We start from the raw sequence: 23376 nt of genomic DNA, 5'->3' as shown, positions 1-23376 counted from the left end.
CCGTCATCAGCAGCCGTAGTAGGACTCAAACATACATCCAATTGCAAAGTTCACAGAACGTTAATATCAATCCATTTTCAGCATCGGACGGGTCTGGATTTCTTTCCAACGCTACCTTTACTGGGTGCAACATTTATTTCAAGTGAATGACATTGCCGTAGCCGCCATTTCCTGCCGTTTGTAAAACCAAGGAATGTCACTCCAAATGGAATGTTTGTGACGGATGACGTCACGACTCTCCGCGTTGATATACATGTAGTTCGCTTTAGATAATTGAAGTTTGATGTTTAAAGGATTGTTTTGTAATGATTTATGTATCTGTCAATAGATGGGTTGAAGTTGTATTTGTTGACGTTCACCAGCTGATGAAGACAGTGCCTCACGTGAGCAAATTCCACGGTTTGCTCACGTGAGGCACTGTCTTCATCAGCTGATGAACGTCAACAAATACAACTTCAATCCTTAAATATTTTCCAAATCTTTGAAACTTTGTCAATAAACTATATATTTCAATATTGATTCAAACGTGTTAGAAATAGGTTACCTGTCAGAGGAGTGAGTACATAAGAAATTAATATGTTTGGAGAAGAACATATGTAGCTCATCTGTTACCTGTTACAAGCTTACCTGTTACAGCTGAAACCTCTACAAGAAAGTATAAGTGAGCAAGAGATCCTACTTTCTCCCTGCACCGGTCACCTGCATGTAATACATAAGCATAAGGGTCCCTTATCTGTCAGATGTCACATACCTGTCAGAAGTAGATACACGGGTCATATACCTGTCAGAAGTAGATACACGGGTCATATACCTGTCAGAAGTAGATACACGAGTCACATACCTGTCAGAAGTAGATACATGAGTCACGTACCTGTCAGAAGTAGATACACGAGTCACATACCTGTCAGAAGTAGATACATGAGTCACGTACCTGTCAGAAGTAGATACACGAGTCACATACCTGTCAGAAGTAGATACACGGGTCACATACCTGTCAGAAGTAGATACACGAGTCACATACCTGTCAGAAGTAGATACACGGGTCACATACCTGTCAGAAGTAGATACACGAGTCACATACCTGTCAGAAGTAGATACACGAGTCACATACCTGTCAGAGGTAGATACACGAGTCACATACCTGTCAGAAGTAGATACACGAGTCACATACCTGTCAGAAGTAGATACACGGGTCATATACCTGTCAGAAGTAGATACACGAGTCACATACCTGTCAGAAGTAGATACACGTGTCACATACCTGTCAGAAGTAGATACACGGGTCACATACCTGTCAGAAGTAGATACACGAGTCACATACCTGTCAGAAGTAGATACACGGGTCACATACCTGTCAGAAGTAGATACACGAGTCACATACCTGTCAGAAGTAGATACACGAGTCACATACCTGTCAGAAGTAGATACACGGGTCACATACCTGTCAGAAGTAGATACACGTGTCACATACCTGTCAGAAGTAGATACACGAGTCACATACCTGTCAGAAGTAGATACACGAGTCACATACCTGTCAGAAGTAGATACACGGGTCACATACCTGTCAGAAGTAGATACACGAGTCACATACCTGTCAGAAGTAGATACACGTGTCACATACCTGTCAGAAGTAGATACACGTGTCACATACCTGTCAGAAGTAGATACACGAGTCACATACCTGTCAGAAGTAGATACACGGGTCATATACCTGTCAGAAGTAGATACACGAGTCACATACCTGTCAGAAGTAGATACACGAGTCACATACCTGTCAGAAGTAGATACACGGGTCACATACCTGTCAGAAGTAGATACACGAGTCACATACCTGTCAGAAGTAGATACACGAGTCACATACCTGTCAGAAGTAGATACACGTGTCACATACCTGTCAGAAGTAGATACATGAGTCACGTACCTGTCAGAAGTAGATACACGTGTCACATACCTGTCAGAAGTAGATACATGAGTCACATACCTGTCAGAAGTAGATACATGAGTCACGTACCTGTCAGAAGTAAATACACGGGTCACATACCTGTCAGAAGTAGATACACGGATGGATGGGTGAGTGAGTGGGTGAGGGGGTTAGTGAGTGACGGGGTGAGTGAGTGATGGAGTGAGTGGTGGTGTGGGTTTTTACGTCGCTTTACTTGATTTCTTTAGTGAAGAAACAGAGAAAAAGGAAGTTTCAACACAAATTACAAAAAAACAATCCATCAACTCATTGTTAAAACTTTGTGGCACATAAACCTTTCACAACAAGTGCATAAAAAAACAAGTTCTTTGCAGTTGTTCATTTTCGTGTATCTTATAAATGATTGGTCAGTTCAAACAACGTCTTATCCAACCTCAGTATTATGAGATTTATCTAGACCACGTGATCTTGATAAAATACTATGCATCCCGCCTTGGAGGGAAATACATTTCCCCTTTTCCGAGTCAATGAACGTCAGGTGACACAGCACAAGTTAACCACAGCTCAATCCAACAGCTGTTTCTTATCAATTGTAAATTCTTTACCAACGTCATATTGACACATGTCGGAAAGATAAATTAGCTGTAGCAGGATCTCTCAGGGAACATGTGGTTAGGTTTTATACCACTCGCCTCCTGCTCGTGGGACATGTACCCTGAGCGATCCTGCTACAATAATATTGCTGGATTTGTGAAAAAATGCAGTTTCGCGTTATCGGCTTTAGTTTTCTTGGTAGTGTTGATGTTTCCCACATAGTGTTTCGATGGTAATTTGAAAGTGTGTATATATCCTGTCTGGCCATTTGTACTCACCGACAAAAGAAACGCGAATTCCATACATGTTGGTTAATAAATGAGGAATGACTCATATCCAAAGGATATTAGTTTGGTTCGATGCACAAACGAGCATACTGTTTTGTTGTGTGAACCGACGCTCATAAACGCATCACATGTGACGTCATAGATCCATGACTCGAGATGCACCATATCGTGATAAGAATAAAGACGCACTCTGGTAACAATTGATTGATTGTTAGTTTTGTCACGAAGTGGTGCACGTGGGAAACATCACTTTTTAATGTAAATACTTCTCTACATGTTTCTACGGTTCACGTTTCTTTTGTTGGTGAGTATATATCCTGTGGGATACATCAGGGTATCACCATTTCTCTGAAGAAATTGATTCGCATTAAACGACTCAAAACATTTCTATTGTACGGTAAGGCATGGCAGTATTATGTAATGTCATTAAAGAAAACAGAGCATTAATTTTGATTTCCAAACGATGTATTTGTATGAAATTTGCTTTGTCTGTGATGACTGGGATAAGTACAGCCTATGTTCTTTCATTGCCAGCGAGCGGCCTTGGCACTGTATTGTTTTGCCTGTCACACCCCATAAGCATGATCAAATGCTTTCTTGGCATGGCACAGACAGCCAATACGATACAGTTCCCCGTAGGTTAAACAAATATTTTTTGGTACTCTGCACAGAATAGATTTGATAAAGGCGAGATTCTTTCAATGCGAAGACATAGGTAGTATGAACATGAACCATATGCCTTTCCGCTCTGTAACATTGACATCATTGTAGCAGATTACTTTATGTAACGGAAGCCATCACACATGCTAGCAATGCAAACAATCAGTTCTATACCATGCCATTAGAACGGACATCCGCCATGTGAGACAGTCGCCGGAACGTCGTATCACCGTATGTGATTTATACCATATTGTATATGTGCATCTATCTTCGAATCATTGTCATGCATGTTACATTAGGATTGCTATATTTCAATTTTTTGGAACTATTGAATCTTATATACAAATCACTTAGGATATTTATGCGGATTAGTAAAAAAAGTCCCAGTACAATCCAATTTACCTGATATTGTGTTCCATTGTTATATTGTTTAAAAGATTAAAAAGTACTTACTAATTAAGAATTATCATCAACATATACATTGTTCAGTGTGACTGAATACCCTAGGGCTGAGGGTTCTTGTGAGTTAATGTTGCACTTCTTTTATTTTGATATATTTGTCATATTGTGTGATTATGTCCGATGTAAATCCCTCTTTTGCTTGTATTATATAATTTCGTGTTTTTTAGGTGAATAATTTACTTGCTTTTCCATGTGTTTGTGACGGATACTCTCACCTTTTCACGAACACCTGGTATCATCGCTATTTGATAGTGATTCATAAACACCTGGGGTCATCGCTATTTGATAGTGATTCGTAAACACATACTCATGACATAGTGGGAATCACATAATGGACTCTGCTGTCAGCAGATATTTCTTAACAATATGGAAATTGTTCGGGTGCTGTGATTATTACGATTCAGAAGTATACGAACATTGTGTAATACTCCATTACCCTTATAAAGTATTAATGTGTCTAGTATTTACACGGATAACGGGTGATGCAAGTGATTTCTATTTCACGGTGCAGCTGGCACTCCTGTAGGGAGTTACCTATGCCAGCGACTGTCGTGAAGAACATATTTAACACTCTGTCGATGACATATTGATCAGATAAGAGACAGCGTGGCAGATTGATCCATTGGTATACTTTGTCGTCTTTACCAATCAGACGATGCTGCCCGTGTACGGTGTGGCCTGTATCTCTTAAAGAATGCATCGCACGATGAGTGTGTGCGAAGGGAGCGCGCTGCCCGTGCCACATGCAGTCTACTCTCCACTAAGATACACTAACGGTAAGGAGTATTTTACACATGTAATGTGTGATGTTGTGACATGTTCGTTTCAGAACAGAACAGCAACAAAACCAACTTGTTACGTATTATTACTGTAGACCATAAGACCATGTTCAACGTGATGAAGGTGGTTACCAAGGATAGGCGTAAATATAGTCGTGATTACTTTATTTCCTTTTTCAGATTAAAGAGCGTGATTAGAGGTTTTTTCTTTATTTAATACACAGTCAGTTATTATGCAAATAAATTCACTGAGAGTTATTGTGATAAAGGTCACGCACAAATTCCATTGAAACCTTTCCGCAAACCTTTTATAGAATCTATTTATTTCCAAATACTTTGTTTTGAGTCTCAACGCTGTGCATTGTGTTCTGTGAGCCATTACGTGTATTATAAAATGGTACAATGTGTTCCCAAATAACAATAAACAAAACAATACAATTAAATTGCAAAGTTTTGGACAAAACTCAAAACTCAGAAGGTAAAATGTTCACTGGTCTGTGAGTCAAACAACAAACTTTGCTTTGCCATTGTTGATTGTAACATGTTCTTGCTTTGCCATTGTTGATTGTAACATGTTCTTGCTTTGCCATTGTTGATTGTAACATGTTCTTGCTTTGCATCGATCGTTTTTATTGTAAAAGACTTTCTCTTTGTCTTAACCTTTGGACACATCATTGTCTGCACAGTGGAAACTGAATCTAAACAATGGGAGACTGCCGGAGCATAAATACCACACATTAGTTTACAATTGTGTATTGCAATACATTTTCACGATCTTCTAGAACTGACAATGTGAGCATGCGGTTAATCTAATAAGTAATTGAACGAAGACACTGTATTACTGTTTTTAAAAACAAAAACAACAGCTTTTAGGTTTAATTACCACCAGAAATGCATTTCTTCGTTTTCAAGAAGCCTCGCATTCCATAGATCATTTTATAAACAATCACAACTTTTCACACCGAGTGTATCAACTTGTGCAGCTTTTATCATCCGTGTGCTTTATGCAGCTAAATATAGTATCTTTGTTACAGTCCATGTGTAAAATGTGATTCACTGTGGCAATGTACAAACTGCCTAAATATTCAATATTCTTTTAATCCTACCATTTTCATTTATTGGGAAATGAAATCAAACAACATGATTGTAAGTTTGGTTTTCAATATTGTAGTACATGTATGGAATCAAGTAAAAAAAACGCAACTGCTACACAAAAGCATGCTTTCCATGCAGAAGTTGACCTTTATGCAAGCCCCTTGCATTTCACTACCCAAGAATGGGTATAAAAACATGTGCGTTAACAGGATTCCATATGCATTGTTTAGCATCGTGCTGACAACAACCACTCAGAAAAACAACAAAATTACGCAATTATTCGACATTACGAAATGCCACGCCTGTCCGAAAATGAGCGTCTGCGATCCATTGGTATACTTGAAGCAGGATCGAGTCAACGTGATGTTGCAAGACAATTTAACGTAAAAAAAAACCACCATTTGGTGTTTGGGGAAACGTTAGCAACAGGCGAATGCAGTCAGAGACCACCCTCGGAGTGGCAGGCCACGCGTAACCAATAATCGACAAGACAACTGGATTCGAACAACACACCTACGAAATCGATTTCAGCCAGCAACAGTGACTGCAAGAAGCATCCCTTGCCTACAACGAATATCTCCACAAACCGTACGTCGTCGCCTCAGATGTGCAGTGATTGTCGCCAGAAGACCCGCCAGACGTCCCATTTTTACAGAAGACCACCAGCAAGCACGTCTATAGTGGTACTGACAGCGTCTACGCTTGACGGCCATGCAGTGGGGACAAGTTCTATTCACTGACGAGTCTCGGTTTCACCTCAGCCACAGCGATGGACGGATTCGAGTGTACCGACGTCGAGGTGAACGTTACGCCAATCATTGCGTCATGGAAGAAGATCGGGCTCGGGGGCGGCAGCGATATGGTATGGGGTGGGATTACAGCAAGACAGAGGACCCGTTTGATAGTGGTAGAGGGAAATATCAATAGACAGCGCTACCGCGACGAGATCATCGGCCCTGTTGTTCTACCGTTTTTGCGTCGTCATGGCCCAGGCATTACCTTTCAACATGGCAACGCCCGGCCTCACATTGCTCGACTTGTTCAGGATTCTCTTCAACAAAACAACGTGAATGTCACCCCCTGGCCAGCTCGCTCCCCTGATCTCTCACCAATCGAGCACATGTGGGGTGAGATGAATCGGCGCCTTCGACGTCAACGACGTGTTCCACAGACACTCCACGAACTTCGAAACATGCTCGAACAGATACGGACAGATATCCCACAGGACTTTGTGCGACGCCTGGTCCATTCCATGAGACGGAGATGTGTTGCTTGCATCGCAACCAGAGGTGGACACACACGCTTTTGATTTGTAAATTGACATTTTGGCAAGTTCGTGGTTTTTTTATGAAATCACGCATTATCTGAAGTCGGTATGGCAAATTAAACCATTTGAACACTTACAGAGTCTTTTATCTGTTGCAAACCGAAATTGTTTTAGATTTGGTAAAAAACACAACTTTGCATTAAATCTTATTCAATGTCACAGGAACTTTTGTTGTTCAGTATATTATAAAAGTACATATTTTTAGTCAATTTGTAAAATATTTAGAGGTTTGTATTTGCCTAAGTGGGAATTTCAGTCATTTTACTCATTGACTGTAACATATAATGGCGCGTTGCCATTTTCTGAAAGATAATAAACTACTAGTATTCAAAAACAAAGTTTGTCATCATATGCAATTGTATATACTCTTTAAATAGTAGGCGAATGTTAATATATAGAAACAAGAACAAAGATAAGTGTTTGCGACAAACATTCTATGCAAATAACTTAACACCAAAACCTATCCTATAATTTAAACCTATATCCAGCAGTAGTGCCACACAGGTGCGTAGGGCGTCATTCCTTGATGTCGACAGCTTCAAGGAAGGTTGGTTAATCTCTGTTGACAATTATTTCCTGCAATCGTCATTGTTTGTGAATGTACTAGCCATGAGGCTTCTGTAACGCGCGGGGCGTCTACGGGTATTGATATGATGAAAAGCGGCAGAAGTCAGCCTGCAGTGGCTAATACGTCCAATCTTTAGACGCCTTTGGAACAGGCACCAACAAACCCAAAATGTTGCCGATCGACCCCGTTCAGTGCGTCTCAGGTCAACGTCAACAGTACAGGATCGATTGATCCGAAACCGGGTTTACGAAATCGAGCTCAAACGGCGAATCAAATTTTCACCAGGCCACAGGAGTATGAGTCGGACATGTCTGAAGCATGATAGGGAGTCGCGTGCGTCAAGGTCATAGTGTCATGTCAGCTGAACTTGGTCAGGCTCTGCAAGAGGAGTGGGACAGACTCCGCCAAATCGACATTGGGAGACATTGGGAGACACATTGGGAGACACACTGAATGTTTGACAAATCTTGACGGTACTACGCACTACTGATCCAAAAGCGTTGAAATTTCCCATCTTACCCCTATCTTCTTATCATTCTCAATTCAAACTTTGGCATCAGAAAATGTTGTAACTGAATGTTAAGTATTTGGGTAAGAAGGGGATGTGAAGATGAAGACCTATTCATCATTGCATTTATCACAACAGATACTTTAAACATTCTTCATATTACAAAATGATGGAATTTTGAAAGCAATTGTTCTTTTACATTTGGTAATTTGTAACTTCCAAATTGGTTGCTGGATAGGTCTTGCTCCTAATTGTCTGGTTCAGTTGGTCGCTTAAGACTCAAGTTTGTCCCTGACGTATCTAACACGTCTTATCAACATCACGCCTAGGCATGTCACATTAATTGAAGCTGTTCAGTATACATGTACCTATATACATTATATATCGCGCTCACCAAACGACATAAACATAGCTTATATCTCCTATGACTGTTAACAAGTTTATTTTTGTACGTTCAGCTACTTGCACAGTGAACGTTGAAGGTTGTTGCAGTAAACTGCTAAAGTATAAAGCTATTATTTGTTCTTACAGCTTTTTCTATAGTTTCAGGGATTCCGGAATAATGCCTTGACCAGTGCATATATCTGCGCATGACGAGTCAGCTTCATCATGCGCTTGTCTCTCATCCTCATCTTGGCTGATCCGTGGCTGTGGACGACACTGTGCAGTAAGTATGAAGCTGATCCATGGCTGTGGTCGACACTGTGCAATAAGTATAAAGCTGATCCATGGCTGTGGACGACACTGTGTAGTAAGTATAAACCTGATCCATGGCTGTGGACGACACTGTGCAGTAAGTATAAAACTGATCTATGGCTGTGGACGACACTGTGCAGTAAGTATAAAGCTGATCCATGGCTGTTGACGACACTGTGCAGTAAGTATAAAACTGATCCATGGCTGTGGACGACACCATGCAGTAAGTATAAAGCTGATCCATGGCTGTGGACGACACTGTGCAGTAAGTATAAAACTGATCCATGGCTGTGGACGACACTGTGCAGTAAGTATAAAGCTGATCCATGGCTGTGGACGACACTGTGCAGTAAGTATAAAGCTGTTTCGAGAAATCATTTTCGAGAAATATAAGCGTGATCATGTAACTACCACACTCACTTCTCTACCCCCATTAAACGCTAATAGAAATACACGTTAGGCTGTTAAACACAATTCCCAGGCATGTTATGACCTAAACATGTCAAGATTATGGTCAAAGTACGTGTTTAAGTTTGTATTTAGGATCTAAACACATTTGTTTACAGTGTAATAAAATACCAACGTCCTACCCAGCATCGGAAAAATAAAACAGAATGTGTTTAAACAATAAATACCTACAGGAGATGCTTAGATCTAAACATGCTTAGGAATGGGTTTTAATTCTAAGCGGAATACACATTTGGCGTGTTCTATGAAAACACGTTCAGAATCTAAGCACTGAGCTATCGTCAAACAGCCTAAAAACCAACTGATCACAATATCCCCGTAATCCAAACATGTTTGGAATAGAAAAAATAAAATTAAAACATGTATAAACATGACAATAATTTAAAAATGTTGTCGAGAAAATGCATATCATTGTGTATTATCCTAATAAACTAAACATGTTTAAATCAAGTACATGTCATTGGGCATGAAGTCAAATAGGGATGAGATGTTTTATAGGTATGCATTGATATTAGATGTACACATCAGATTCACGGGCACTTCAATGCAACATATACCACAAGGACTTACAACGACCTTGATACAAAATTAACATAGGAAAATTGACATTGGTGACATCAACAATATCCGTAGCACAGGTGGCAGTGTGAAGGGCTGCCTGTGTTCATAAATGTGTTGTTGCTGCACTTCCAGTATACAGGAAGCGATAGCTGGCAAAGGGAGTATTTTTCACATTCCTAAACATGTTTACACCCCAAACGTGTCTAAATTGTGTGCGAGTAACATGCTCAGGTTTGTGTTTAGTTTCTAAACACATTTATACTGCGTACCGACTGCACATTTATTTGAAAGTACGACAGCGCAGATGCTTTACTTCAACGGTATCATTAGATAAATTCTGACCATGTTTATATGTGTTTGGATTCTAAACATCTTTATGGGGATGTTGAGTTAAGGTGTTGTTTAGACTGATACGATAGCTCATTTTACATGTTTCGACCCTAAACCTGTTTTGGTAGAACACACCAAATATCTATTCCGATTCAGATTCAAACGCATTCCTAAACATGTCTTGTCATTTACATTCAAAACACAATTTTACAGTGAAATGGTTTGAATATAAATAATAGCGATAAACCTCGTTCTATATTCATAAGAAATCTCTTCCAAAAGCAGAGTCCATTGTAGGATTCCGACTATGTTAAAAGCATGTGTTTAAGAATCACTATCAAAAAGTGATGGCACCAGGATCTCTCGGAGAGGTGAGCGTATCTTTCCCCACCGGTGGCATACGTCACAATCACATGTAAAGGCAAGTCAATTGTTCACAAGAACAAACATGCAAAATTAAAGAATTCCAGGGGACATAATTTTGCATCATCTTCAAATTTGGAAATGTCCTCAACATGTTTACCATAAAACGTTTTTCAACGCTGTGAACCTGATCAAACAACGTTTGTGAAAGAGTCGTATAATGCTCTTTGAAATCTTCGTAGAAAAGCATGCTCAATTATATCTCAAAAGTTGTGAACTGTAGACACCAAAGGGGCTGTCGGAATATTGCCTGACAGTGTCAACGTGTATGTTGACGGGGAAATTAGCTCAGAGTGAAGACGAAAAATATATTGAGTCTAAACTTCTTTAGTCGGCAATAAAACAAACAAATACAATTACTAATAGAAATATGTCGGGCGGAGATTACAACTCAACTACCACAGGTCAAGTCCAGCAAGCAGGTGTATCCTACTCGCGGCTGTACATACAGGTACTGTCGGAATACCAGACTGACTAACAGTAAAGATGTAAACATATATATACACTATTAGACTACAATGGACAGACGAAGAGACAATGGCGTTGCCCTGGACATGGGACTTACAAAGATGTGTCCCAGGGGAAAATGGATTAAGGCAATACATATCTTAATGTGAAATGTGTTAGACAATGACACAGTTGGATTACATCATGTCAAATAGTCGAGATTTCCTAAACGATTTGTAACTCAACCCTGTACAAGCGGGAAGTAGTTCAGAAACTGTAATTCTACAGTAATAATACGTCGCCCTAACATAGTGCTATTAAGTCACTCTGTGACAACAGCAGGGGGACATTGACGAAAATAGCGGACGACGTTCTTGTGACAGCCGTACTAGCAGTTCAGTACATGCTGCTGCACATATTGGAACATCTGCTGATATGTCATGCGAGAAGTGCATCACTGAAGCATGGATGCGTTCGTACTTATACTGTCGTAATTCCCTAGGGTTATTGTTAAGTTGCAAACATAAATGGTTGACTATAATCTCTGTTGGCCAGTCATGTATGTGCTTGTTCACAATGGCCTCGTGAATTGATGATGCCTCATGTAATCCCGGAACGTGACTAATTTGTGAGACAGTCAGCCGTGATCCAGTAAGCGTGTGTGCTGTCAGTAACATTTCATTCCCCGTATTTTGCAGACAGCGTTTACACATGATGTTCATGCCCAGTGAACCAGTTCTGAATAAAGTCTTCCATACAGGACAATCTCTACATACCCACTGATACTAGGTGTATATCCTTGCTCCTTGTGCCAAGAGATTGACTACTACTGAGCCTCTTGATGTACGCTGGTGTCGGTGGGCCTAAACTATAATGCTAAATGTCCTAATTCTATCACCATGTATAGGAATTTGCTTCAAGAAACTGTTTAACAGCAACATGTGTTAAAGAGACCATGTTCTCCGATGCAATGCCAGAGGAGGCGCAAGTTGGGGTAAGCTGGCAGTCTCTGTAGTTATAAACAGATGGCATGCTGTTCAGTCTATGGCGGTTCAGTACCTTCCCCCTTTGTGACACAGCATACAGATTCGTGGAGATGTATGAAGTATACACGTGGTATCTATTCCTGCATGAACTGTAACGTATGGATAGAAAATAGGTCTTCAGGAATATGTAGTATATAATCTAAATTACAGATAAATATGTGACCCACGTTATTAAACCTCAAACAGAGCATGTTACTTTCAGACAGACAAATGTAACGGACAACCCTCCAAACAGGGCATGTCTGGCAAAAATACGATAGTCAAAACCAACCCAGTTTCAAACACTTCACACTGGAGTTTCTTCCAAATGACTTAATAACTACATATTTGCCATTCTTTCCATTTTCAACTCCTGGCATTGGACTCACAGCTTACTATTTCTCGTAATACTGGAGACTACACCGTGTCCCTCCACCACCATCACACAATCTATCCTGCGCGTTATACGTGTACGTGGTCTATGCTTCAGATGTCGGCGGCCAGGAGGAGGAGTACGAGTCTGGACGGACCTACGTCCTCAACCCCCTCAGGCTGCCCTGGGGGGACGCGGCAGATGCATGCCGGGACATGGGGGGAGATCTGGCAATCATCAGGAGCATATCCACTCTGCCCACCATACAGCTGGAAGGGTGAGTTTGTCAACATGCATCGTTCATGCAGTATCATATATTCCCTCTGCCCACCATACAGCTGGAAGGGTGAGTTTGTCAACATGCATCGTTCATGCAGTATCATATATTCCCTCTGCCCACCATACAGCTGGAAGGGTGAGTTTGTCAACATGCATCGTTCATGCAGTATCATATATTCTCTCTGCCCACCATACAGCTGGAAGGGTGAGTTTGTCAACATGCATAGTTCATGCAGTATCATATATTACCTCTGCCCATCATACATCTGGAAGGGTGAGTTTGTAAACATGAATCGTTCTTACAGTATCATATATCCACTCTGTGCACGAAATAGCATTACAAGGATGCGCTGGGCAACATGAAATGTTTCAAGCTACAGCTCATATCGCAGTACTCTAAACATTGATATGTATAGTTAATGGTCGCTATCCATCTGCAGTGTTTTTTTGGTACTGTAATCTTCAAAGCAAACAGGACTAAAGATGTCATGCATACCAGCCATGACGACGGTCTGTAAATAACCGAGTCTGGACCAGACAGTCCAGTGATTGATATAATGAGGATCGAGCTACGCAGTTGGGATAGGATGACATGCATCAACCAAGTCAGCGAGGCTGACCACCCGATCCTGTAAGTCGCCTCTTACGACAAGCACGGGTTGCTGAATACCTCTTCCAACACGGATCTTCACGGGTCTGGTCAAATGAAAACGGTTTTATAATTATCGTTCACCACGTAGATGGCAGAGAGTAGTCTATTGTCCCCGCAGACTGTCAATTACTGTCCCCGCTTGTTGTATCACCAGTGACTGGACATTCTGGATCGGCCTCACGAAGAACGAAGAAGGCAGGTGGCATTGGAGTAATTCAGATAAACCAGTATGGACTAACTGGCGGACAACCTACATCCGAGATTTAACTTTCCCCAAATTTCGGTGTGCCTCAGCTGTCACTATGATGCCGTACTGGTGGGCCCCTGAAAACTGCAGCACTCCTCTCCCGTCACTCTGTGAATTGCAGGAAGGTAATGTATAACCCCGTAAGACACGAGATTCAACTGTTTCAGTTTGTAGGCAGTAATAAGCAGAGTTTTTAGTATAAAGATTGCTAACAGCTTCAGTAGCAGATCCATTGATGATGTCATTGTATTGAGGGGTCTTAGTAGCCGATGACGTCACACTGGTCTGCAAAGCATTGTGGTGTCTCCTGTTGGAGTCAGTTTTGGATCATAAATAGTGTTATTAATGGTTATGAATGGTTCTAAAAGATTTTTTCTGTAATACCCCGTAATACATTACCTAAAGGTTCATATGGAATAGGTTACAAAACACTTCACTTCGCCGACATGAAGTGTCATATATCAGACTATCAGTTAAGGGGCTTAAATTTCTCATAATACTTGAACTTTATGGATATAATATACGTGTAGTTCCAACTGTTTTCAGGTGAGTGTACTTTCCTACGCCATAACCACTCTAGCATCATATCCAACAATTTGGAGATTCCTTCTGGCAAGGAGCTGGAAGAATGCAAGAAGCTGTGCGAGAGCGAAGTCAACTTCACCTGCCGCTCATTTGAATACAACAGCAAGAGACGCTACTGTCAGCTGAGTGATGTGGACCGTCACACAAGCGGGATCCGGTTCACGGAGAACGACGAGGAGCTCGACTACTACCACCGTACATGTGATACAGGTGAGCTTCACTGCCATCTTGCTACTGTCTTGAAGTTTATGACCAGAGACTGTCTACTGCATATAGCATATGACCAGACTGTCTACTACATATAGTATATGACCACAGACTGTCTAGTGCATATAGTATATTACCAGAGACTGTCTACTACATATAGTATATGACCATAGACTGTCTATTGCATATATTATATAACCAGAGACTGTCTACTACATATAATATATGACCTGAGACTGTCTACTACCCATAGTATATGACCACAGACTGTCTACTACATATAATATATGACCAGAGACTTCTATTACATATAGTATATGACCAGAGACTGTCTACTACATATATGATATAACCAGAGACTTCTACTACATATAGTATATAACCAGAGACTGTCCCCTACATATAGTATATGACCAGAGACTGTCTACTACATATATTATATAACCAGACACTTCTACTATATATAGTATATGACCAGAGACTGTCTACTACATATATTATATAACCAGAGACTTCTACTACATATAGTATATAACCAAAGACTGTCTACTACATATAGTATATGACCAGAAACTTCTACTACATAAAGTATATAACCAGAGACTGTCTACTACATATAGTATATAACCAGAGACTGTCTACTACATATATTATATAACCAGAGACTTCTACTACGTATACTATATAACCAGAGACTGTCTACTACATATAGTATATAACCAGAGACTGTCTACTACATATAGTATATAACCAGAGACTGTCTACTACATACATCATATAACCAGAGACTTCTACTACATATAGTATATAACCAGAGACTTCTACTACATATTGTATATGACCAGAGACTGTCTAAACATATATTATATAACCAGAGACTTCTACTACATATAGTATATAACCAGAGACTGTCTACTACACATATTATATAACCAGAGACTTCTACTACATATAGTATATAACCAGAGACTGTCTACTACATATTGTATATAACCAGAGACTGTCTACTACATATAGTATATAACCAGAGACTTCTACTACATATAGTATATAACCAGAGACTGTCTACTACACATATTATATAACCAGAGACTTCTACTACATATAGTATATAACCAGAGACTGTCTACTACATATTGTATATAACCAGAGACTGTCTACTACATATATCATATAACCAGAGACTTCTACTACATATAGTATATGACCAGAGACTGTCTACTACATATAGTATATGACCAGAGACTGTCTACTACATATAACGTGTGACCAGGGACTGTCTACTACATATAGTATATGACCAGAGACTGTCTACTACATATAATGTGTGACCAGAGACTTCTACTACAGTACTATATGACCAGAACCTCTTCTTCACGAGTGTTCGTCACGTCTATTTAAAGACCGGAATGAAAACAGGCCAGATCAGATTTAACATTATAGGCAAAGTGATCCCAAAGTTCGGCGTGTATTGCCTTGTCCTGTAGAAATGTAAACACGAGGGAAACCTAAATGTGGGCGTCAGCAAAAGCCTTTGATAATACTTGTTCCTATTAGGATCGATACTCCAGTCCTTCATATCATTGCGTAAATTCCCAACATGGATTTACACACTATTACACTGGTTTCTTTCCGTGCATATCGCCATGAACGAATAAGTATTAAATACACTTCTTAAAATGTACTCATGGCATGAGTGAGTGAGTGAGTGAGTTTGGTTTTACGCCGCCTTTAGCAATATTCCAGCAATATCACAGCGGGGGACACCAGAAATGGGTTTCACACATTGTACCCATGTTGGGAATCGAACCCGGGTCTTCGGCGTGACGAGCGAACGCTTTAACCACTAGGCTAGACGACCGCCCCCACATGGCATGAAAATATCTGGAACATGAATTAAGTATACTATTTGTGGTGCTACGTACGAGTTGACATGTTGCATAAATTTTATAGCCTTCAATATACTAATTGTTGTTTTTTTCGGTTTTTTTTGTCTTGTTTTGTTTTTTGTTGTTGTTGTTTTTTTTTTTGGGGGGGGGAGTTTTGGGGGGAGGGGGGATTGTATGCATTCGCTCTATGATGAAAAACATCCCTTTCACATTACAAGTGCCTGGTTGTATGTAGATTAGCATGTGCCCTGACTATCTGCAGCCCAGTTAGTAGTTAACCATGTCTCTGCTGCTACATCAATAACCACAACGTACGTATGTGTATACACGACGTGTTTGTGTATATGTTTCCGGCAGTACCATGAATGATATCCTATGTCACCAGGTCGCCTGAAAGCAGGGTTTACCGTCTCCCCCATCGGCATCATCACACAGGAGTACAAGACAACACCAGACCCAACAACCCCAGGTGACGCATTGCTGTCAATACAGTGTTAACGGCTGTACATTATCCTCTCTCATCGTAGTTGTACGAGTAGTTAGCCATTGCAGAATGAGTAGTTCGCCATTGGTGGAAGAAACTGATCACAAACCCGTCTCGTTCAGAGCAGTTGGCTGTGCGAGTATTTAGCCACTGGTAGAACCAGTAGTTGGTCATTGATAGAAGAAACCGATAAAATCCGATCCCTACCTTTCGGAGCAGGTAGCTGTGCGAGTAGTTAGCCATTGGTAGATAAAAACGGTTACAAATCTCTAACATTCAGAGCAGTTGGCTGTGCGAGTAGTTAGCCATTGGTAGAAGAAAGGATCACAAACAACAATCTTTCAAAGCGGGCAACAAAAGTCAGACAGTGAGAGATTTTTTTAAAACACACATAACCCACCATGTCAATCAGAGAAAGCTTAAATTCGTATTTTTTACTACTTTGTCGATGCTTTGTTTGTGCTGGATATGCTTTTGTATAGAGAAATTCATGTACTTCCAGTGTATTGAATATTCTATCTTGCAGAACCGACCTCGAGTTTGTTTTGCACACAACTAAGGTCAATTGATCCAAACACGACAGAGCCGGTGCCTGAGGAAGTTAAGGAACTTCAGTCTATGAATGTCGTATTTAAAGCTCGCCAGACAACGCTCAAGAGGACCAGCGTTCCAGACTCTAGACCCTCCGCAACATACGTGGGGTCATCAGCCGTCATCGTCTCATTCTCAGTCATAGGCGCGATCATCTTGTGTGACCTCTTTACCTTGCCGCGCCATTGCAAAAACGCACATAGAAACTTGAAGCGTAAAAAGAGAAAACCCGTTGAGATCACATTCGCTGATCGCAGCCACCTCAACATTACAGATCACATGAATGCTGTGAAACTGCATATGCAGCATCTTTCACAAAACGACACATCAAATGACACTAAAGAAGAAAACGGTGATCCATTGACAAATGCCGAGGTTTTAAGTGAGCATTCTTTCGGTAAGATTATGAACACGGACGTCGGAGAAGACGACAAAGTTCCCAATGGAACTTTACAACGCAAAACCTCATCCAGGACATATGATTGGTCAGATGAGGACGACCCTACCGAACCGCGTGATATCCTTGCAATTGAAATAGAATGCGACTCTAATGATGCCAAAAGCGATGACGTTGATCTTGATGCATCTTCAAGTAGTTCCAAGTACATTTATCGGACGTACATGAGCACGGACTTGTGAGGAGCTGGGCAGCTGTCTGTGTTCACGGTGCTTGTATTTCGATGTCCAGTTTGTGCCATATATTTCAGTTGCTTCGTGTGTATATGGATGTTGGTATTATTCGGAAGACAATACCGCAAATTAGCATGTTATGACTTTCATTCTAGAGGGTCACTGCGTTGAAGACAGTAACATCAAGGGGATGGATGGTTAATAAGATTGTGAAAATAGAAATAGTAGCAGTAAGGTGTTTGCCATTTCATCACCACTGAGTGGGAAGGTTGAGGATGAGAGTCGATATTAAGGAAAGTAGGCTTGAGGTATTTCTTCGAGGCAAATTATTTTCTTTTGTTTTCATACATTTCTGTTTTTGTCATGGGTCATGCGTTTGACATTGAGAACACGAGGATATCAATTTGCAAGTTCTTTTAATGACTCACTTCTAAAAAGATCCTCCGAAAATAATGTGGTGGATCTCTACACGTCTGTCCTTGTTTAATGTTTTGGGTGTCATGTTCAATGGTTACACTATGTTTTATAATAAAATACACCAGAATTCACAATCTGTTGTTTGCCGATATGAAGAACTCCATCTTGCGCAGCCATATTTCAGCACTAGGCCCTTTATACTTCCATGCTTCAACAATGACTTACATTAGTCGTTTCACAAATAGCACTTTGGGCAACCAGACCATTTGTTTGTATTGAACGTACAGGCTCTTACAGTGGACACCCTCAGTTCCCCTATAAGGTGGACAGCATACATCTAACGTCCAGCTTCTGTACACTGCGGATATTCTTTTCTTGTGACATGAACTGTTGTGGGGTCAGTTAAGTTGGGGAGATATTAGTCATCAAAGTGTTACTCTGTTGATTGTAGTCAACTCCAGACACAGAGCTAAATAGAAGGATTTGCCTTGACACTATTCGTGTAAGTCTTTCAACCACGTATTACCCATAGTCTTAGTCATAGTCTTAAGATGCCTACTTGAACCGTACACAACCACACAATTGGGACATATATAGGCAAGAAATGTATATGGTTTGTGTATTATTACGTGTTACAAGTAGCTTCACGATATCAAGCTTTCAGGATAGTTTAATTACATTTTGAATGAACAATATTTGAGATTTGACACATGCCAATTGATCCTTTCTCTGATAGCATTGCGTCTCGTGTGATGTATGACGCAATCTCCACCATGGAGCAGCATCAAGTCACCATACCTAGGACAGGTTTCTTGTATCCAATTGGATTATGTGATTGTTGCAAGCAATCGGCAGCTTAACAATGATATGGTTTCTTGTACTTACATTAACGCGACTGATTCAAAATGTCATGTTACGTTACTTTAACAACCAGCACATTTTGTCGGGGATTGTTTGGAGCACTTGTCACTACCCATCACCTGTGTTAAAATATATATACGCTGATGTAATTGTGGATGAATATACTGCTCATCATCCTGTGAACATATGTCGGTATATGTTGATTTTGCTGTGTATGAAGACACTATCCTTGAACTTATAAACTGACGGCCAAAAGAAACGTTACCAACGATATTTCTAGGATACAATATGACCAACACAATTTGAAGCAGCAATAACAATTGTATTGTAGAAATTCATCTTTCAGAACAGTAAAATGCGAATTTACTAATTCAACAACAAAGTCTTTGACCTCCAAAAAGGGACATTTCTTGACAAGGGGTCATTCGTCCAGTATTCGATCAACAACATTGGTTACAACTTTAATTTGACGACGGCCCAGACCGTTCAATACGGGATATGACCTCCATGAGCAGCAATGCATCTTCGAATGCGGCGTCGAACTGAGTAGACAAGCGTCCTCACATCGACTGCGGTATCCTATTCCATTCCTCACGGAGGGCAACGATCAACGCTTGTCTCGTGAAGGGAGGATGTTGACGTTTCTATGGGTGACAGATCTGGTGATCGAGCTGGCCGCGGCAGGACAGCCACGTTGTCGGCGTTGAGAAAGTCTCTAGTAATACGGGCTTTATGGGGTGTGGCGTTATCTTGTTGGAACACCGTCCGTTGTTGACGCCGGATGAAAGGAAGAACCACTGGCCGTAAGATATTGTCATTGTAGCGTTGTGCTGTCAGATTGCCTTCGATGATGACAAGTTCTGTCTTCTCGTCCCCGCAAACGCCGCCCCAGACCATCACACTTCCGCCCCCGTAGGGTTCCACCTCCTGGACACAACGTCGTCGATAAACTCGCGTACGCCCATCAGGTTTGAAGGGTTGGAACCTGCTCTCGTCACTAAACAGAACTCGCCGCCATTCCCTTTTTTTGCCATCGCTGAGTTTGCCTGCACCACGTCAATCTGGCACGTCGATGTTGACGGGTCAAGGTCATGCCCGTGAAAGGGCGATAAGCCCGGAGACCATAATGTCGTAGTCGTATCGTCACTGTTTGTCTGCTGACCGGATGTCCTAAGCTGTTGGCAGCTGATGACGCCACAGTAAGAAATCTGTTCCTCAGATAAAGTACCCGTAAAAAGCGGTCATCCTGCGGGGTCCTGACCTTTGGTCTGCCACTCCGTGGTCTGTCTGCGGTTCTGCCAGTCTGTCGGAGACGTGCGACCAGACTGGTAATGGTCATCTTGGAGCAGTTCATGTTAATGGCAACCGCTCTCTGTGTCGCTCCCATCTGCAGCATACCTATGGCTCTCTCACTCTGGACAGCAGTCAGTCTTGGCATGTTCTTTGGTGTTAATCATCGCAACCAATGATAGGGAACAGATCCGTGCGTAATTTATACCCGGAAATTGCACGATAATTTGGGAAAGAATGTTTTAAAAAATTGCTGAAAAACACCAATATATCCCAAAATCCGCAAAGCACGTGCAAAGAACGACGGAGAACATGAAGGCTGTATTCTTGTTCGTTACTGTTTTTGAACAGGTTGGCATCTTTGTTTCAAAGTGGCAAATCAGTTAATGTTGGTAACGTTTCTTTTGGTCCTCAGTTTATATGTCGACAAGATCAGTTTCATCTCTCTTAACGTGTTTGATAAGTATGTACGCTCAGATTGATCCATTATCTGACAGCTGAAACACACTAATTTGTATATGAAGCTCGGGAAATGTGACCAAATGTGTTAGCTGATGCGTGCATGTGCTCCTTTGAAGCATTACAGATAAGCCTTGAACATATGGAGAGGGTGATAAAGGTTTTAAACAAATAAAGCACACAATCAACTATATATTTTTGCTGCTGGGAATAAAGAGTTTCAGAGCTATACTACGGTGAATGTATTGAAAAGATTTGACACAATACGTTAATAATTTGTAAAGTGACGGAGGAATGAGTTCTACTCGAACAGTTCTACTGCCAGTTCCCTGCACATACATTGTTTCTGTTAAGAGCGATGTGACCTCATTGATGCCTTTAGAACAACGCGGTATTCCAGTTGTTTGATGAGCATTTCTTTTCATTATACTGTGATAAGGTCTGTAAACAGCATACTGCTTGCCAACAGCAATAGGGTCTATACCGAAACGTCGTAGTACAGTCGTCATCATCAACTTTTTGTCTACATTGTTACACGGTATACGCATACAAAGCGTGTGTACTCTATCAAGGGTGCCTCTTGGTAATTAACACGAAATATTAGCAAACAAATGGAATCATATATCATTTCACCTCGTTCACTTGTTCGTTTCGTTACAAGGCGTGTGGGCTGATACTGCTCAGAAGGAGTGTGGTTTGGCGATGTGCATCACCAGGTCTCCGCCCGTGCTATGCATTCGCTCTCTTTTACCTTCGTTACATCATCAGTCATATCATAATCTGCACGTGCCTCAACGAAACATTGGGTATACAAGCTATCATCGCTGGTGCTCTGGTGTAAACTTGGCTTGACTCTAAAACGTGAAGACATGTCCATTCCTTTTTGGTAATAGATCCCAAAGTTCAATAAAATATTCCGTAAAAAGAAAGATATATTACTAATTCCAATGTAATTCAAATGTATCATCAAATGCATGTTTCGAAGATTAAACCTAATCCTTATTACAATGAAGGAGGGACTTTCTGTATGTTCACAGAGGTGTTTGAGACCAGTGGAACTAATACCATGGGGATTCTCAAAACCCTCAAAGGATCTGATTAAATTTGTGTAACCTCAGAAAAAAGCCAAGTTCAATTATTTCAAAACCTTTTATTGTTCATCTTTGTACACCACTAACACACACGACAAAAGTAAGGAAAATATTCATTGTTTATTGACTTCCGTGCATGTGTTACTATCGGAGGGTATAGGGTGAAGGTAACGCCGATGTGACATTTAGACTAGTCACCATGGAGGAGCACCATCTCTATCCTCAAAGGTTCACAACGATTTGTCAAAAGAAGTGCAAATGTCATCTGAGGTAGACTGAGAAAACAATATGTGAACTGCTGGACTTATTCATTGGTAGCATGTGAGTGAGATCCCCATTGGCACCAATCTGCTCCCCTTCTTGCAGATCTGTTTCTTTATGGATATGAGAAGGATTTTCTGCTCAGATTTGCAAAATCTAAACAAGGGAATATGACCAAGAAGTGTGACTAAAGCTTAAGATATATCGATGATCTGATATTGTTCAATAATGTTCAAATAACTATTGAAGTGGGGTAAATCTTTCTACGAACATCAAAATTCCTCAAATGAGTTTTGCTCGGAAGCTGTTTTATCAGGGCCGCGACATTCAAGGTCTTAGTAAAGCTTTCAAGATATTTTATGATAGGCATGTGAAGGATATCCGACGCATCAGAGACAATACTGATGTCCAATGCAGTTCCTTATTTTAACTTGCATCATATGATCCCATTTTGTGTTCGGTGAGGGGGGCACGGGTGGCCCAGTCGTCTAAGGCGCCGCGATTCGCTGTGCAGAGTTGCGGCCCTTGGGCACGCCAGAAACCTATGATTGTATGTTCGAATCTCGGTTCGCCCCGATTATGTTTCTAGGTTTGTCAGCACCATACCCGTGCTCGTGGGTTTCGGCGAAGCGGTAAACGTTTGAGACCTGCATCACTTCAGGCTTTCCTCCCACATTAAACTGACACGCCGTGACACAACTGGAATACTTTTAAAAGCGACGTTAAACCTAACTCACTTACTTACTTACTTTGCGCCAGCGGCAGAGGTATACTGAAGCTCCTTATAAACGCAACACGCTCAGTCTCTATGTATTTGTGTACGACGCATCGAAAGTGAGTTTGTCCAAAATAACACAAAGCGATACGGTTTCAATTTGACTTGAATAAATCTGAACCAATATGCATGCG

General features: G+C 40.9%; 1 protein-coding gene across 1 annotated transcript; it reads left to right on the top strand.

Moving 5' to 3' along the window:
- The first annotated feature begins 4660 nt into the window (after window positions 1-4660).
- Window positions 4661-18578, top strand: LOC139452859 (uncharacterized). Its single transcript, XM_071234497.1, has 7 exons — window positions 4661-4700; window positions 8745-8868; window positions 12642-12801; window positions 13610-13827; window positions 14249-14497; window positions 16769-16852; window positions 17394-18578. Exons 2-7 carry the CDS (start codon window positions 8811-8813, stop codon window positions 18095-18097), a joined length of 1473 nt encoding a protein of 490 aa, XP_071090598.1. The 5' UTR covers window positions 4661-4700; window positions 8745-8810; the 3' UTR covers window positions 18098-18578.
- The last annotated feature ends 4798 nt before the right edge of the window (window positions 18579-23376 follow it).

Source organism: Haliotis cracherodii, unplaced genomic scaffold (assembly GCF_022045235.1).
Source record: "Haliotis cracherodii isolate W230 unplaced genomic scaffold, xgHalCrac1.p SCAF_9, whole genome shotgun sequence".
NCBI classification, from domain to species: domain Eukaryota; kingdom Metazoa; phylum Mollusca; class Gastropoda; order Lepetellida; family Haliotidae; genus Haliotis; species Haliotis cracherodii.
The sequence above is the reverse complement of the archived record's forward strand: the minus strand, read 5'-3'. Positions and strand labels throughout refer to the sequence as shown.